The 1480-nt window shown below is 37.5% G+C and overlaps 1 protein-coding gene across 1 annotated transcript; it reads left to right on the top strand.

Moving 5' to 3' along the window:
* The first annotated feature begins 475 nt into the window (after window positions 1-475).
* Window positions 476-1111, top strand: LOC113751978 (protein STRICTOSIDINE SYNTHASE-LIKE 10-like). Its single transcript, XM_027296122.1, has one exon. It carries the CDS (start codon window positions 476-478, stop codon window positions 1109-1111), a length of 636 nt encoding a protein of 211 aa, XP_027151923.1.
* Window positions 1112-1480: the final 369 nt, after the last annotated feature.

Raw genomic sequence — 1480 nt, forward strand, 5'->3', positions numbered from 1 at the left:
TTTTCTGTGTATTAGGCTTACCACAGGGGGCTTTTTTATTTTTAACCCAAAATAAAAACCTTTATTCGGCTTCTTGCTGCAAATTCCATTCTTTCGATTCTTTCTTCAGTATGGGTTCTAAGCATTGGTTTGCATCTTTCTCTACCCTAATTCTCATAGCTATATTGATCTATAATGCTGGAATTGTTAGTTGTCAAATTAAGGACTCTCAGAATTTTCGATTTATGTTGCAACCGGACCTGAGAGTATTGTCTTTGATCGGTATGGTGGTGGCCCGTATACGAGCATTTCTGATGGTGGCATAATAAAGTGGGATGCAATTCTGAATCGTTAGGTCGATTTTGCTGTAACAACTCCATACACAATTGGCTGTCAAGGTCCATTTAATCATGTTTACACAGAGGCAAGATGTGGGCGGCCACTAGGACTTAGTTTCAACCAGAAGACTGGTGATCTTTAAATTGCTTATGCCTATATGGGTCTCCTGGCTATTGCTCCTAATGGTAGATTAGCTAGACCACTGGCAAAGCAAGCAGGAGGAATTCCATTCAGGTTCACCAATGATGTGGTTGTAGATCAGTACAGTGGTATAGTATATTTTACTGACACTAGCACAAGATTTCCAAGAAGTGCATTTGCTTATGTGATATCGAGTGGTGACAATACAGGAAGGCTATTGAAATATGACCCATCGATTCATCAAGTAACGGTCCTTCTGGATCATCTTATGTTTCCAAACGGAGTAGCACTGAGCCAAAATGGGGATTTCTTGCTTGTTACTGAAACCACAAGCAGTAGAGTGTTGAGGTATTGGCTTGAGCCATCCAGGGCTAGCAAGGTTGATGTTTTCACACAACTTACAGGAAGGCCAGACAACTTCAAAAGAAACCAACAAGGTGAATTTTGGGTGGCAACTGACTCAAGAGATGGGATTTTTAATCCACTTGGAATGATAATTAAATTGAGTCCGGAAAGTGACATATTGAAGATAAAAGGAGCTGGAAATGGGATGACATGGGGGTTTAGTAGTGATGTAAATGAACATAATGGAAATTTGTGGATAGGATCAGTACAAGAGCCTCATGTTGTTAGACTAACACTCTCTAACTAGTGTAATATCGCTTAGAAAAATTAGCATTAGCTATTAAAATTTTGTCTCTCTTTTAGTGGCATTTCTAATGTTTTGGACAAGATCAGTATCGATAATATGAATTTCCCTGTAGTTTGTTTCAAAAAAAAAAAGATTAATTGGCACAACATTGCCAACAATTGTTCTTTTCTTTTTTTTTCAGGAGGATTGTAGGTCAAAACAAATCTAATCTTCAACGTTTGTGGATTTAGGCAAATTTAGGATAATTAATGGAAATGAACCAATGACTAATGGTGAACGACAAATTACCATTGGTCATAGTCAACGACTTTGACTTTGCCCTTATGGTCCCTAATATTTTGATTCTAAATTATTATATTTCTCTAATTT

This window comes from Coffea eugenioides, chromosome 11, assembly GCF_003713205.1.
Source record: "Coffea eugenioides isolate CCC68of chromosome 11, Ceug_1.0, whole genome shotgun sequence".
NCBI lineage: Eukaryota > Viridiplantae > Streptophyta > Magnoliopsida > Gentianales > Rubiaceae > Coffea > Coffea eugenioides.